Below are 16,105 nucleotides of genomic sequence, written 5' to 3'. Positions count from 1 at the left end.
ATAATATGACAAATTATATATGTATATATAGAAGTAAATCAAACTAAACTAAGGTAATTAATAAAAAAATAACATACGAAAACATTTACATTTATATGTATATCAACTACGACTACAAATCAAGTTAAATGAATCAAAGTAAAAATAGATTCATCACCACATACTATTCAAACAGGATCTCGATTGCGTTGTTTACAACAATTAAACAAATTTCAATATACATTTGCAATAAATGCATTTTTAATTCGGTATTTAAAATTTGCAAGTGGCGCGCATTCTTTAATTTGCCTGGGTAATAAATTCAGTTAATCACTCCAGAGTAGCTAAAATGACTTTTTCATTAGTTCTGTACGAGGTTTTGGGAGCACAAAAGCATCTTTTGAGGCATGACCTTAGACCATACGAACAGCTGGATGAGACTGGTGTAAATAATGTTGATATGTATTCAGGTTGACCCTAGTGTTTTTATTTATACTTACAGGTTGACCCTTAGTGTTACACTATTTATACTTACAGGTTGACCCTAGTGTTACTATTTATACTTACATTAGTTGACCTTTGTTACTATTTTACTATTTATACTTACAGGTTGACCGTTACTATTTATACTTACAGGTTGACCCTAGTGTTACTATTTATACTTACATGTTGATCCTAGTGTTACTATTTATACTTTACAGTTTGACCCTTGTGTTACTATTTATACTTACAGGTTGACCCTAGTGTTACTATTTATACTTACAGGTTGACCCTAGTGTTACTATTTAAGTACCACTTACAGGTTGACCTTTGTGTTACTATTTATATTACTTACAGGTTGACCCTAGTGTTATTATTTATACTTTACACGGTTGACCCTAGTGTTACTATTTATACTTACAGGTTGACCCCCTAGTGTTACTATTTTTACTTACAGGTTGACTTTGTGTTCTACCCCTTGTGTTACTATTTATACTTACAGGTTGATCCCTAGTGTTACTATTTTGTACTTACAGGTTGATCCTAGTGTTACTATTAATACATACATTTTGACTAGTGTTACTATTTATACTTACAGGTTGACCCTAGTGTTACTATTTATACTTACAGGTTGATACTAGTGTTACTATTTATACTTACATACATGTTGATTTATAGTGTTCGTTATACTTATTGTTGATTCGTTTACTATTTATACTTACAGGTTGACCCTAGTGTTACTATTTATACTTTACATGTTGATCCTAGTGTTACTAATTTAATACATACAGTTTGACCCTAGTGTTACTATTTATACTTAACATGTTCCTAGTGTTACTATTTATACTTACAGGTTGACCCTAGTGTTACTATTTATACATACATGTTGATTCCTAGTGTTTACTATTTATACTTACAGCTGTTGACCCTTGTGTTAAACTTTTTTACATACAGTTTGACCCTAGTGGTTACTATTTATACTTACAGGTTGACCCTAGTTTTACTATTTATACGTACAGGTTGATCCTAGTGTTACTATTTATACTTACTGTTGATCCCTAGTGTTACTATTGTATGACTTACAGGTTGACCCTGTGTTACTATTTATACATACAGGTTGACCTCATTGTGTTACAATTTATACTTACAGGTTGACCCTTGTGTTACTAATTTTACTTTGACTAGTGTTAACTATTTTACTTAGTTTGATGACCCTTGTGTTTACTATTTATACTTACAGGTTGACCACTATGTTACTTTAGTGTTACTTACTTACTGGTTGACCACTTGTGTTACTATTACATTTACTTACAGGTTGACCCTAGTGTTACTATTTATACTTACAGGTTGACCCTAGTGTTACTATTTATACTTACAGGTTGACCCTAGTGTTTACAATTTATATCTTACAGGTTGACCCTAGTGTTACTATTTTATACTTACAGGTTGACCCTATTTTATAATTACAGTGACCTATGCTTCACTTACAACGTTGACTACTAGTGTTACTATGAGTCTTTGTGTGTACTGAGGAGCTCGACCACAAGGCCCATGGTCATGTTTTAGAAATCGCAATTCGTGTACATCCCTGTCACTATAACGCCATGGTTAGTATATTCACTTCACCGACACATCTGTTAACATTAACTGCATGTCAAGTAATCATTCCTACAATGACACAACTGTAAACTTTACTTTGCCTGTCAGTACATTCCTACACTGGACAGACACTGTAGCATTACTGTAAAGTCAGTATACATTCTATATTACACACTGACTCATTACTATGTCAACTTCCCTACACTTGTAACTGTTACTATTTCATTCTTACACAGGTCACACACACTGTAACATTACTGCCTGTTCACGTACATTTATTACACTTAACCAGGTTGACCCTACAACGATGTAACTATGGCCCCTTGGCAATAAATTCCTACACTGAACCACTGTAACATTTACTGCCAAGTACATTCCTACACTGACCATACACTGTAATCTTTACTGCCATGGTCATGACACACTGTAAACATGTGTTCACAGACTCTGACACACTGTACACATTACTGCCTGTCAGTCACAATCACTGCCATGTCATTACGTGTTGTACATGCCACACTGAAACTGCAATACCAGTCAGTGAACATTCAACACCTCGTCACTGTAACTCCATTACTGTCTGGTCAACATATACTGCATGACAGTACATTCCTACAAGGACACACTGTAACATTCCCTGTCAGTACATTTTTTTTTTTCCTACACTGACACACTGTAACATTACTGTCTGTCAGTACATTTCCTACACCTGATAAACATTACAAGTAACATTCCTGTCAAGTCAACTGCTTGTCAAGTTTACACTGAATCACTGTAAACATTACTGCCTGTCAGTACATTACCTACACTGACACACAGTAACATTACTGTCAGTCAGTACATTCCTAACACAATCGACACACTGTAAACATTACTGACCTGTCTCGAGTACATTTACTTTACACTGACAACACTGTATACATTACTGCCTGTCAGTACTTTTCCTTTACACCGACACACTGTAACTTTACTGCCTGTACAGTACATTCCCTACACTGGACTCACTTGTAACATTACTGCCTGTCAGTACATTCCTACACAAACTGAAATACACTGTGTCGGTACATTTTACACCGTCATACGTGTAAATCATTACTCCTGCTCCTGGTACATTCCTAACACTGACACACTGTAACATTACTACCTGTCAGTTCATTCCTTACACACTGACACACTGTAACATTACTACCTGTCAGTACATTCCTACACCGACACACTGTAACATTACTGCCTGTCAGTACATTCCTACACTGACACACTGTAACATTACTGTCTTGTCAGTTACATTCCTACACTGACACACTGTAACATTACTGCTGTCATGATACATTCCTACATTGACATTTACTGTAACATTACTGCCTTGTCAGTAATTCCTTCCACTACACCTGACATTTAACTACCTGTAACTTTCTTCACTGACATTATAATGCCTGTCAGTACATTCCTACACTGACACACTGTAACATTACTGCCTGTCAGTACATTCCTACACTGACACACTGTAACATTACTGCCTGTCAGTACATTCCTACACTGACACACTGTAACATTACTGCCTGTCAGTACATTCCTACACTGACACACTGTAACATTACCCTGCCTGTCCCATTACTGTGTCACATTTCCCTACACTGACACACTGTAGTACATTACTGAACACACTGTCATTACTGTACATTCCTACATGACACACTGATAACATTAATACTGTCTCTCGTACATTCCTACACTCGACACATGTTAAACATTACTGCATTGTCAAGTACATTCATTACTCGACACACTGTAACCTTACTGCCTGTAAGTACTTCCTACACTGTACATTCCTACAGTACCGACTGACACACTGTAACATTACTGTCCTGTCAGTGTAACATTCCTACACCTACCACTGACACAACTGTAACATTACTTAACATTATGCCTGTCAGTACATTCCTACACTGACACACTGTAAACATTACTGCCTGTCAGTACATTCCTACACTGACACACTGTAACAATACTGCCTGTACATTTAATGTCTACATTACCTACACATGGAACATCACTGCCTGTCAGTACACACACCGACACACTGACATTACTGCCTGTCAGTACATTCCTAACATTGACACACTGTAACTGTACTGCTGTCAGTACATTTCCTACACTGACACACTGTAACATTTACTGTCCTGTCAGTACATTCCTACACTGACACTGTAACATGTAACATTACTGCCTGTCAGTAATATTGACACTACACTGAGTACATTCGACACTGTACTGTAACATTACTGACTTGTCAGTATCATTCCTACACTGACACTGTTAACTGTCTGTCAACATTACTGAAACATCTGTCATAATGTAGTACATTCCTACAATGACACCACTGTAAACATTACTGCCTGTCAGTACATTCCTCCACTGCACACACTGTAACATTACTGCCTGTCAGTACATTCTACACTGAACACACTGTAACAATACTGCCTGTCAGTATACATTCCTTCACTGACACACTGTAACACTTACTGTCTGTCAGTACATTCCTACACTGAAACACTCGTAAACATTACTGCCTGTCAGTACGATTCCTACACTGACAATCTGCTAACATTATCTGCATGTCAGTACATTACTACACTGTCACACTGTACATTCCTACACTGACACACTGTAACATTACTGCCTGTCAGTACATTCCCATACACTGACACACTGTACATTACTGGTCTGTAAGTACATTGCCTACACTGGACACACTGTAAACATTACTGGCCTGTGCAGTTACATTCCTTACACCCGACACACTGTAAACATTACTGCCTGTCATTATGTACATTCCTACACTGACAAACTTGTAACTTTACTGCCTGTCAGTACATTCCTACACTGACACCACTGTAATAAATTTACTGCCTGTTCAGTACATTACCTACACCGACACAACTGTAACATTACTGCCTGTCAGTACATTCCTACACTGACACACTGTAACATTACTGAACCTGTCAGTACATATCTAACAACTGACACACGTTAACATTACTGTCTTTCAAGTAATTTCTACACTGACACACTGTTACATTACTGCATGTCTAGTACATACCTACACTGCTCACACTGTAACATTACATGCTGTCAGTAATGCTACAGTACATTCTGCCTACACTACTCCGACACACTGTAAACCATTACTGCCTTGTCAGTTATTTCTTACACCGACACACTGTAAACATTACTGCCTGTCGGTTCTTTCACTAACCGACACACGTGTTACATTATGCCTGTCGGTACATACTACCGACACACTGTATCATTACTGCCTGACACACTGTAACATTACTGCCTGTCGGTACATTTCAAGACACACTATTACTATCCTGTGTACATTCCTTACACTGACACACTGTAACATTTACTGATGTCAGTACATTCCTAAACTGACACACATGTACACATTACTTGCCTGTCAGTACTTTCCTACACTTGACACATCTGTAAACATTTACTGCTATAGTCGAGTTACATTACCTACACTGACACACTGTAACATTACTGCCTGTCAGTAATTCTACACTGACCTACACTGTCAACATTTACTGCCTGTCAGTACATTCCTACAGCGACACTCTGTAATATTACTACCTGTCAGTACATTTCTACACTGAACACACATGTAACATTGCTGGTACTGTCAGTACATTCCTTCTACTGACACACTGTAACATTAACTGCCTGTCAAGTACATTCCTACACTAGTACATCAACTGTACATTAACTGCCTGTCAGTACATTTCCTACTACTGACACACTGTAACATTACTGCCTGTCAGTACATTCCTACACTGACACACTGTAACATTACTGCCTGTCAGTACATTCCTACACTGACACACTGTAACATTACTGCCTGTCAGTACATACATTGACCTACACTGCCTGTCAGTACACCTCACACCGACACACTGTAACATTACTGCCTGTCAGTACATTCCTACACTGACACACTGTAACATTACTGCCTGTCAGTACATTCCTACACTGACACACTGTAACATTACTGCCTGTCAGTACATTCCTACACTGACACACTGTAACATTACTGCCTGTCAGTACATTCCTACACTGACACACTGTAACATTACTGCCTGTCAGTACATTCCTACACTGACACACTGTAACATTACTGCCTGTCAGTACATTCCTACACTGACACACTGTAACATTACTGCCTGTCAGTACATTCCTACACCGACACACTGTAACATTACTGCTGTCCAGTACATCATACACTACCACCACTGTAACATTACTGTCTGTACATACATTCGTTACTCTGTCACACTGTACATTATGCCTGTCAGTACATTCTACACTGGACACTGTAACATTACTGCCTGTCAAGTACATTCCTACACCTGACACACTGTAACATACTGCATGTCAGTACATTCCTACACTGACACACTGTAACATTACTGCCTGTCAGTACATTCCTACACTGACACACTGTAACATTACTGCCTGTCAGTACATTCCTACACTGACACACTGTAACATTACTGCCTGTCAGTACATTCCTACACTGACACACTGTAACATTACTGCCTGTCAGTACATTCCTACACTGACACACTGTAACATTACTGCCTGTCAGTACATTCCTACACCGACACACTGTAACATTACTGCCTGTCAGTACATTCCTACACTGACACACTGTAACATTACTGCCTGTCAGTACATTCCTACACTGACACACTGTAACATTACTGCCTGTCAGTACATTCCTACACCGACACACTGTAACATTACTGCCTGTCAGTACATTCCTACACCGACACACTGTAACATTACTGCCTGTCAGTAACATTCCTACACTGACACACTGTAACATTAACTGCCTGTCAGTACATACCTACACAGACACACTCCTGTAACATTACTGCCTGTCAGTACATTCCTACAAAATGACACACTGTAACTATTACTGTCTGTCAGTTACATTCCTACACTGACACCACGTAACATTACTGCCTGTCTAGTACATTTCCTACACTGGCACACTGTATCTTTACTGCCTGTCAGTACATTCCTACACTGACACACTGTAACATTACTGCCTGTCAGTACATTCCTACACTGACACACTGTAACATTACTGCCTGTCAGTACATTCCTACACTGACACACTGTAACATTACTGTCTGTCACGTACATTCCTACACTGACAAACCACTGTAGTCATTACACTGCCTGTCAGTTACATTCCTACACTGACACACATGGTAACATGTAACATTAACTTAACTGCCCTCGTCAGTACATTCCTACACTGACTGCCTGTCGGTACATCCTGTAACATGTGTAACATTACTGCCTTTTTTTTTTTTGTCAGTACTGAACATTCCTACACCTACACAGAACTCACTGTTAAATTACAGTTACATTCACTACACCGAAACACTGTAACATTACTACCTGTCAGTACATTCCACACTGACACACTGTACCATTACTACATGTCTGTACATTCCTACTGTAACAGTACTGCCTGCCTGTAGTACATTCCTACACTGACACTTTTACACTGTAACATTACTGACAACTGTACATTTACTGTCAGTCTTTCCGTACATTCACACTAGCATTACTGCCTGACACACAATGTAACACTGAAACATGCCTGTCAGTACATTCCTATACTTGACACCACTGTAACATTACTACCTGTAGTACTTCAATTAAACCGACACACTGTATATTTACTGACTCGTCGGACATTCCTACACTGACACACTGTAACATTACTGCCTGTCAGTACATTCTACACTGACACACTGTAAACATTACTGCCTGTCAGTACACTTTCCTACACTGACACACTGTAAACATTACTGCCTGTCAGTACATTCCTACACTGAAACACTACACCTGTCCCGTGACACACTGATAATTAACATTACTGCCTGTCATTACATTCCTACACTGACACACTGTAACATTACTGCCTGTCAGGTAACATTCCTACACTGACACACTTTTACTGTAGTACATCCTACTGACACTGTCAGTACATTCCTTTTCTGACACTGTGTGACACTGCCTGTAAGTACATTCCTTACACTGACTGTCAGTACATTCCTACACTGACACACTGTTAACATTATATGCTGTCAGTACATTCCTTCACTGATCTCAATGTAACTTTACTGCCAATGTCTGTTCTCAATGGACACCTACATTCCTACACTACACTGACACACTGTAACATTACTACCTGTCAGTACATTCCTTACACGAACACTGTAAACATTACTTCCTGTCAGTTCATTCCTACACTGACACACTGTAACATTACCTGCCTGTCAGTACATTCCATACCTACTGAAACATTACACTGTCAAGTACATACACTGTAACTGTAAATTACTACCTGTGTACGAGTACATTCCTACAATGACACACTGTAGAACATTACTTACGGTCAGTACATTCATACACTGACACACATGTACTTTACTGCCTGTCAGTTACATTCCTACACTGTACACATGTAACATTACTGCCTGTCAGTACATTCCTACACTGGACACACTGTAACATTACTGCCTGTCCAGTACATTCCTACACCGACTCACTGTAACAATACTGCTGGTCAGTACATTCCTTACACTGGACACACTGTAACATACTACCTGTCAGTACATTCATACAATGACTCTCTTAACATTACCTGTCAGTACATTCCTACCTCTCACCGACACTGTAACAACTACTGTCCAGTACTGACACTGTCAGTCTGTCCATTCATTCCTACACCGACACACTGTAACTGCTACCTATGTCAGTACATTTCCTACACTGACACACTGTAACAATTACTGCCTGTCGGTACATCACTACACTGACACACTGTACATTACTACCTACACTGACACACTGTAACATTACTGCCTGTCAGTACATTCCTACACTGAACACAATGCCTGTCAACATCCTACTCGGACCTGTCAGCCTTGTCAGTTACATTCCCTACACTGACACACTGTAACATTACTGCCTGTCAGTACATTCCTACACTGACACAATTACTGCCTGTCAGTAATTCCTACACTGACACACTGTAACATTACTGCCTGTCGAGTACATACCTACACCTCGAAACTCTGTAACATTACTGCCTGTGTCAGTTCATTCCGCTACACCGACACACTGTAACATTACTGCCTGTCAGTAATTCCTACACACTGTAACATTACACACTGCCTAACATTACTGCTGCTGTCAGTACATTCCAACACTGACCACTGTAACATTACTGCCTGTCAGTACATTCCTACACTGACACACTGTAACATTACTGCCATGTCAGTAACATTCTACCCTGGACACACAATGTAAATTACTGACTGTCTGATCTGCTAACTTTCCTACACTGACCACTGTATCATTACTGCCTGTCCAGTACATTCCTACACTGAATCACTGTACAATGTACTGCTGTCTGTAACATTACCTACACTGACTACACTGTAACAATTACTGACTCGTCAGTACAATTCCTACACTGACACACGGTACTTTTCTGCCTGTCAGTACATTCTACACTGGACACTCTGTAATACATTATGCCTGTCTGTAAATTCCTACTCTTGACACACCGACAACATTACTGCCTGTCAGTATATTCATCACACTGGACACACTTACATTACTGCCTTGTCAGTACATTCTCTACACATGACACACTGTAACATTACAGCCCTGTCAGTACATTCATACACTGACACACTGTTACATTACTACCTGTCAGTACATTCCTACACGACACACTTGTTACTTTACTAATGTTCAAGTTCTTTCTACACTGACTCCACTGTCAAAATTATGCCTGTCGTATTTCCATACACTGACACACACTGTTAACATTTTACTACTCGTCAGTACAATTCCTACACTGACACACGTGTAAACTTTACTCCTGTCAGTACATTCCTACACTGACACACTGTAACTTACTTACATGTCAGTACAATTCCTACACTGACACACTATAACATTTAATGCCTGTCTGTACATTCCTACATCTGACTCTCTGTAAACATTCACTACCATGGAAGTTCTTTCCTCACATCTGACACACTGTAACATTTCTGCATGTCAGTACATTCCTTCACGACACACTGTACATTATGACTGTCAGTTCTATTCCTACATGACACACTGTAACATTAACTACTGTCGAGTACATTCCTACACTGACCTCAACTGTATACATTACTACCTGTCAGTACATTCCTACACCCGGTCACACAGTTACACATACCTTGGCAGTACTTTACTACATGAAAAACTGTAACCATTATGTCTGTTCAGTACATTCCTACACCTGACGCTGTGTTACATTACTACCTGTCAGTACATTCCTACACCGACACTCCTGGTAACGTTACTTGCCTGTCGGGTACATTCATACAGCATGCCCAACAGAAGTCAGAGAGTGCCCTGGTCACACTAAATCGCTCTGTTTTTGTTGTTATAGGTACAGCATTCCCCAACAGAAGTCAGAGAGTGCCTGGTCACACTAAATCAATCTGTTTATGTTGTTCTAATAGGTACAGCATTCCCAACAGAAGTCAGGAGAGTTGGCCTGGGTGCCCACTAAATCGCTCTGTTTTTTTGTTGTTCATAGGTACAGCAATCCCAACAGAAGTCAGAGAAGTGCCCTGGTCACACTAAATCGCTCTGTTTTTGTTTAGTTATAGGTACAGCATTCCAATTACAGAAGTCAGAGAGTGCCCTGGTCACACTAAATCGCTCTGTTTTTGTTGTATTATAGGTAACTGCATCCACAACAGATACGTCAGAGAGTGCTGCATGTCACACTAAATCGCTTGTTTTTTGGTGTTAGAGGTACCAGCAATTCCCTACAGACAGTCAGAGCAGTGCCCTGGTCACACTAAATCTCGCTCTGTTTTTGTTGTTATAGGTACAGCATTCCCAACAGAAGTCAGAGAGTGCCCTGGTCACACTAAATCGCTCTGTTTTTGTTGTTATAGGTACAGCACTTCCACAGAATCAGGAGAGTGCCCTGGTCACGACTAATCGCCTTTTTGTTGTTATTAGGGGGGTACAGGGACGGCGATGACCAACAGAAGTCAGCCCTGGTCACACTAAATCGATCTGTTTTTGTTGTTGTTCTAGGTAGGTACAGCATTCCCAACAGAAGTCAGAGAGTGCCCTGGTCCCACTAAATCGCTCTGTTTTTGTTGTTATAGGTACAGCATTCCCAACAGAAGTCAGAGAGTGCCCTGCTCTGTCACACTAAATCGCTCTGTTTTATTGTTGTTATAGTGTAGGTTCCACAGCTTTCCCAACAGGAAAAGTACAGAGAGTGCCCTGGTCACACTAAATCGCGCTCTGTTTTTGTTGTTATATGGTACAGGCATTCCCAACAGAAGTCAGAGAGTGCCCTGGTCACACTAAATCGCTCTGTTTTTGTTGTTATAGGTACAGCATTCCCAACAGAAGTCAGAGAGTGCCCTGGTCACACTAAATCGCTCTGTTTTTGTTGTTATAGGTACAGCATTCCCAACAGAAGTCAGAGAGTGCCCTGGTCACACTAAATCGCTCTGTTTTTGTTGTTATAGGTACAGCATTCCCAACAGAAGTCAGAGAGTGCCCTGGTCACACTAAATCGCTCTGTTTTTGTTGTTATAGGTACAGCATTCCCAACAGAAGTCAGAGAGTGCCCTGGTCACACTAAATCGCTCTGTTTTTGTTGTTATAGGTACAGCATTCCCAACAGAAGTCAGAGAGTGCCCTGGTCACACTAAATCGCTCTGTTTTTGTTGTTATAGGTACAGCATTCCCAACAGAAGTCAGAGAGTGCCCTGGTCACACTAAATCGCTCTGTTTTTGTTGTTATAGGTACAGCATTCCCAAACAAGAAGTCAGAGAGTGCCCTGGTCACACTAAATCGCTCTGTTTTTGTTGTTATAGGTACAAGCATTCCCAACAGAAGTCAGAGAGTGCCCTGGTCCACTAAATCGCTCTGTTTTTGTTGTTATAGGTACACTGCATTCCCAACAGAAGTCAGAGAGTGCCCTGGTCACACTAAATCGCTCTGTTTTTGTTGTTATAGGTACAGCATTCCCCCAACAGCTCTGTTTTTGTTGTTTAGGTCAGGAAGTGAGTGCCCCTGGTCACACTAAATCGCTCTGTTTTTGTTGTTATAGGTACACAGCATTCCCAACAGAAGTCAGAGAGTGCCCTGGTCCACACTAAATCGCTCTGTTTTTGTTGTTATAGGTACAGCATTCCCAACAGAAGTCAGAGAGTGCCCTGGTCACACTAAATCGCTCTGTTTTTGTTGTTATAGGTACAGCATTCCCAACAGAAGTCAGAGAGTGCCCTGGTCACACTAAATCGCTCTGTTTTTGTTGTTATAGGTACAGCATTCCCAACAGAAGTCAGAGAGTGCCCTGGTCACACTAAATCGCTCTGTTTTTGTTGTTATAGGTACAGCATTCCCAACAGAAGTCAGAGAGTGCCCTGGTCACACTAAATCGCTCTGTTTTTGTTGTTATATGGTACAGCATTCCCAACAGAAGTCAGAGAGTGCCCTGGTCACACTAAATCGCTCTGTTTTTGTTGTTATAGGTACAGCATTCCCAACAGAAGTCAGAGGAGTGCCCTGGTCACACTAAATCGCTCTGTTTTTGTTGTTATAGGTACAGCATTCCCAACAGAAGTCAGAGAGTGCCCTGGTCCCACTAAATCGCTCTGTTTTTGTTGTTATAGGTACAGCATTCCCAACAGAAGTCAGAGAGTGCCCTGGTCACACTAAATCGCTCTGTTTTTGTTGTTATAGGTACAGCATTCCCAACAGAAGTCAGAGAGTGCCCTGGTCACACTAAATAAAGCCATAGAGACGGACCCCACCAATCCACTTTGTAAATTCCACCGAGCCTCCATCTTATTGGCCAGTGAACGACATAAAGCAAGTCATTTTTATTTCTTTTCAGTAGATTTTCAATACAAATTGGCCGTAGTGGCTGAGTGGTATTCCATCACTAGCGCCCAACTCCATGGTATCTGTAGCTGGTGGTAAATATTTGGGATGTTCTAGGATATCTTCTGTCTATTGGTCACAGTGCCAGGCCCTGGTGGTAAATATGTGGGATATTCTAGGACTATCTTCTGTCTATTGGTCATAGTACCAGGCCCTGGTGGTAAATATGTGGGATATTCTAGGACTATCTTCTGTCTATTGGTCACAGTACCAGGCCCTGGTGGTAAATATGTGGGATATTCTAGGACTATCTTCTGTCTATTGGTCACAGTACCAGGCCCTGGTGGTAAATATGTGGGATATTCTAGGACTATCTTCTCCAACTCTATTGGTCACAGTACCAGGCCCTGGTGGTAAAAATGTGTGGGATATTCTAAGACTATCTTCTGTCTATTGGTCACAGTACCAGGCCCTGGTGGTAAATATGTGGGATATTCTAGGACTATCTTCTGTCTATTGGTCACAGTGCCAGGCCCTGGTGGTAAATATGTGGGATATTCTAGGACTATCTTCTGTCTATTGGTCACAGTACCAGGCCCTGGTGGTAAATATGTGGGATATTCTAGGACTATCTTCTGTCTATTGGTCACAGTACCAGGCCCTGGTGGTAAATATGTGGGATATTCTAGGACTATCTTCTGTCTATTGGTCACAGTACCAGGCCCTGGTGGTAAATATGTGGGATATTCACCACACATCACTACTGCAGGGGTTTCATTATCTTTTAGGAGAGGCGGTACAATTGCAATATTTCAGGGGGTACTTATCTATACCATCTGTATGCTATCTAATGTAATTTAGCCCAAATCAGGCAGTACCACAGCCAGGTTTAACCGGCAAAAAGTACCGGGTACCGCCTGATAGTGAAACCTCTGTTGTGACACACAATGGACACCATCACAGAACGTGTTAGTGGATTTAATAGTGAATGTGAACTTTGACCTTCCTTGATTACTTAAGCCTGATATGACCTTACTAGTCACACATATTAGGTGATAAATCCATGATATGGCTGAAATATGACCATACATGTATTTAAAGTAAGAGATAAAAAGATTTAGTTTGTATAAGACTGAAATCCAATAAATCTTTCAATGTAACTGAAGCTGAATGTATTTATCAATTAATAAATCTTCATCACTGGGTTGAGGAGTCTACAAAACTGATGGTGTAAGGAGACAAACATGTACAAATGTAATTGTGACAATGTGTCTGTATTTATAGGAAGCTCTACAAGAATTAGAGGAACTCAAACAAATAGTCCCCAAAGAATCTCTAGTTTACTTTTTAATAGGAAAGGTAAGTACAAGTTACTAATGCAAAAAAATACTGAGAAAACTGAGAGAATCATATTCACAATAGTTGTATTGAACTTGTCTTACACTGTGATTCAATTATACAATTAATCGTATAGGACATGAAAGGCCAGAGATTGTAAAGCCATAATATTTATAAAGTCTGACTCTTTGTAATAACGTACACTTAAATCAAAGGTTCACTAGTGTTCAGTCATTTCCTGTTTTTCCCATCTATACTGTGACACAACATTTCCTTTTCTTTCCCATCTAGGTACACAAGAAGCTAGGTAACTCAGATTTAGCATTAATGAATTTTTCCTGGGCCATGGACCTGGATCCAAAGGGAATCAACAATCACGAAACAGGTATCATCTCTATGTTATTTTGTAGTAAACGAAAATATAGATGTTTTTATCTTATGGATTATTTAATGGGACAATTCAGTGAAGCAAATTTTGACACAGCCATGTCAAAATTGTCACATAAATGCAATCAGTAGTTACTTGTCAGTTGCTTATTGCCTCTTTTAAAGGGATTGCTATAAGGTATACAAATGCAATCAGTAGCTGCCTGTGGGTTGCTAACTTTTGGATTAAAATTCCTGGCATATTCATGGGGTTGCTTAGAGGATAAGTTTGTCCTGATCAACACTCTCATTCAAAAAATACTGAAGTTAGTGTATAAAAATAATTCAAAATCTCACTTGAATTTAACACATTTGAAAGCCCATGATTGCTGATAATGCGTTCTAGTGGATTTACGTTTCTAAATTGTATTTTTTCAGGCCCTGACTGAAGGAAATACCTCTCTATATCTAAGAGCTAGACACAGGTAAGACATTAAATATACAGGTAGTTACAGGTGAGACATTAAATATACAGTTAGTAACAGGTGAGACATGAGTATACAGGTAGTAACAGGTGAGACATTGAGTATACAGGTAGTAACAGGTGAGACATTGAGTATACAGGTAGTTACAGGTGAGACATTTAGTATACAGGTAGTTACAGGTGAGACATTGAGTATACAGGTAGTTACAGGTGAGACATTTAGTATACAGGTAGTTACAGGTGAGACATTGAGTATACAGGTAGTAACAGGTGAGACATGAGTATACAGGTAGTTACATGTGAGACATTTAGTATACAGGTAGTTACAGGAGAGACATTGAGTATACAGGTAGTTACAGGTGAGACATTGAGTATACAGGTAGTAACAGGTGAGACATGAGTATACAGGTAGTTACAGGTGAGACATTTAGTATACAGGTAGTTATAGGTGAGACATTGAGTATACAGGTAGTTACAGGTGAGACATTGAGTGTACAGGTAGTTACAGGTGAGACATGAGCGTACAGGTAGTTACAGGTGAGACATTGTGTATACAGGTAGTTACAGGTAAGACATTGAATATACAGGTAGTAACATGTGAGACATTGTGTATACAGGTAGTTACAGATGAGACATTGAGTATACAGGTAGTTACAGGTGAGACATTGTGTATACAGGTAGTTACAGGTGAGACATTGAGTATACAGGTAGTTACAGGCGAGGCATTGAGTGTACAGGTTGTTGCAGGTGAGACATTGAGTGTACAGGTTGTTACAGGTGAGACATTGAGTATACAGGGTGAGACATTGAGTGTACAGGTTGTTACAGGTGAGACATTGAGTATACAG

At 39.9% G+C, this 16,105-nt stretch overlaps 1 protein-coding gene across 1 annotated transcript in view; it reads left to right on the top strand.

Moving 5' to 3' along the window:
- Positions 1–16,105, top strand: part of LOC138310834 (cell division cycle protein 27 homolog) — a 41,989-nt gene that overhangs the window by 22,350 nt on the left and 3,534 nt on the right. Inside the window, exons 15-22 of the mRNA XM_069252159.1 lie at positions 11,566–11,655; positions 11,846–11,935; positions 12,058–12,246; positions 12,507–12,596; positions 12,929–13,057; positions 14,354–14,428; positions 14,699–14,792; positions 15,212–15,258. Coding sequence (XP_069108260.1) covers positions 11,566–11,655; positions 11,846–11,935; positions 12,058–12,246; positions 12,507–12,596; positions 12,929–13,057; positions 14,354–14,428; positions 14,699–14,792; positions 15,212–15,222 — 768 coding nt within the window. The 3' untranslated portion in view covers positions 15,223–15,258. The remainder of the gene's footprint in view (positions 1–11,565; positions 11,656–11,845; positions 11,936–12,057; positions 12,247–12,506; positions 12,597–12,928; positions 13,058–14,353; positions 14,429–14,698; positions 14,793–15,211; positions 15,259–16,105) is intronic.

The sequence above is a fragment of the Argopecten irradians genome, chromosome 16, assembly GCF_041381155.1.
Source record: "Argopecten irradians isolate NY chromosome 16, Ai_NY, whole genome shotgun sequence".
In the NCBI taxonomy this organism is placed as follows: Eukaryota; Metazoa; Mollusca; class Bivalvia; order Pectinida; family Pectinidae; genus Argopecten; species Argopecten irradians.
This window is presented reverse-complemented; position numbering and strand designations above follow the sequence as displayed.